The sequence below is a fragment of the Laccaria bicolor genome, genomic scaffold, assembly GCF_000143565.1.
Source record: "Laccaria bicolor S238N-H82 LACBIscaffold_508 genomic scaffold, whole genome shotgun sequence".
In the NCBI taxonomy this organism is placed as follows: Eukaryota; Fungi; Basidiomycota; class Agaricomycetes; order Agaricales; family Hydnangiaceae; genus Laccaria; species Laccaria bicolor.
Window position 1 is genome coordinate 2,353 of NW_001890335.1, and position 1,366 is coordinate 3,718.

Consider the following 1,366-nt stretch of genomic DNA (forward strand, 5'->3'; position numbering starts at 1 on the left):
GTTACGGAACTGCTTGACGTGGCGTAGAAGTAGCAGACGACGGCGCTGCAGTTCATTATCCTGGTTTGTCGTGAGCTCGGCTGAGTGCCTAGAATCCCAAATAATCCGCCGCCTAGATGTTTGTACACAATTAGCATATATATTTAATGAGGAGCAGAATAGACGGCTTACTGAGATTCTTCAACAACCAGGCCCATTGAGATGAACCCTGTAGGCCCGGTATCGTGTAGTTGAGGCACGCCAGCAGTCACCGCGCGCTTTTCTTCCTCAAGAAGCTGTTTTTTCACTTCGGTCTGGGAGGCATCTAAAACCACTCAGTTAAGCATTTACTTGATAAGAGATGGCGACAAAACGTACGGGTTACCACCGAGATGTACGGATTCGGCTTCTTTGGGTCTTTCTCCCACTCTAAGACCATCTTCAACCATTTATCCTCCAGCCCGTTCTCCTTGAGCGATGAACAAAAGTCGTCGAAAATGGCTTGTTGACGTTTTTGTTCAGGTATCGCAAGAGTTAAGCGGCTATGTAAGGTCCTTCCTGAAAATGTAGTCAGCATATAATCGATCATCGAAGCTCCATGAATTACTTACCGAGCGAAACATACTTCCTAAAGTTGTGGTGCTCAAAGTGGTCATCGAGTGTGTCGTGCCGTGACCCGGGACCCATTTCCTTCGTACTATTCGCGACACGGTTCATCTCGGCCCAGCTCCGTTCAATTCCCTCACCATCAGTGCGGCCCACACCAGGCTTGAAATTTAGCGAATGGGGCGCCTGGCAAGGCACCTTATGCATGGGGCAGTGACACTTAGGGATGCCCCAGTCGAGCTGTACGTCCGGCGGAATATGTAAACCCTTCGGTAACTTGGGCATTCGTGTTTCGAAGCCAAGCTTGAATTGGCAAGCGATGTCGTAGGAGATGAAAACCGAAGCGACGAGGAGCGGAGCGAGGGCAGATAGTAACACGAAATCCATATTGCAGTACCTAAGTCAGTGGAAATCAGCTCCGGCATATTGGCTCAACTCAAGAGGTACATACCGTTCGCCTTTCTGAAGGTCTCCCACGCCCCCAGGGCGAATGATTTCATGTCTAGCGCAGAGGCACATTCCTACGCCGGTTGAGCGTAAACCGGCCGAGAATTGTGTCTCTGCATTTGCCAACGTCTTGAAGCCACTGCAGGTGCTAATCTTTAATAAAATCAATACCCGCACAGAGTAAACGAGAGCACTACGTACATCCTTTTGGGTGGCATACTTTAAAATATGTTTTTGGTACGGCGCGTCTTCAGGGAAGTACGCAAACCCTGTATGTAATCCAGGGTCCTTCTTGAGGCTCGAGCGCATCAGATTCTTCAAGCGAAAATTCGCG

The 1,366-nt window shown here is 49.3% G+C and overlaps 1 protein-coding gene across 1 annotated transcript in view; it reads right to left on the bottom strand.

Moving 5' to 3' along the window:
• Positions 1 to 1,341, bottom strand: part of LACBIDRAFT_336275 (uncharacterized protein) — a gene marked incomplete at both ends in the record, with an annotated part of 2,892 nt that extends 1,551 nt beyond the window's left edge. The window contains 6 exons of the mRNA XM_001891219.1: positions 6 to 112; positions 172 to 304; positions 358 to 537; positions 591 to 982; positions 1,037 to 1,185; positions 1,234 to 1,341. Of these exons, the coding sequence (XP_001891254.1) occupies positions 6 to 112; positions 172 to 304; positions 358 to 537; positions 591 to 982; positions 1,037 to 1,185; positions 1,234 to 1,341 (1,069 nt within the window). The remainder of the gene's footprint in view (positions 1 to 5; positions 113 to 171; positions 305 to 357; positions 538 to 590; positions 983 to 1,036; positions 1,186 to 1,233) is intronic.
• Between the last annotated feature and the right edge of the window lie 25 nt (positions 1,342 to 1,366).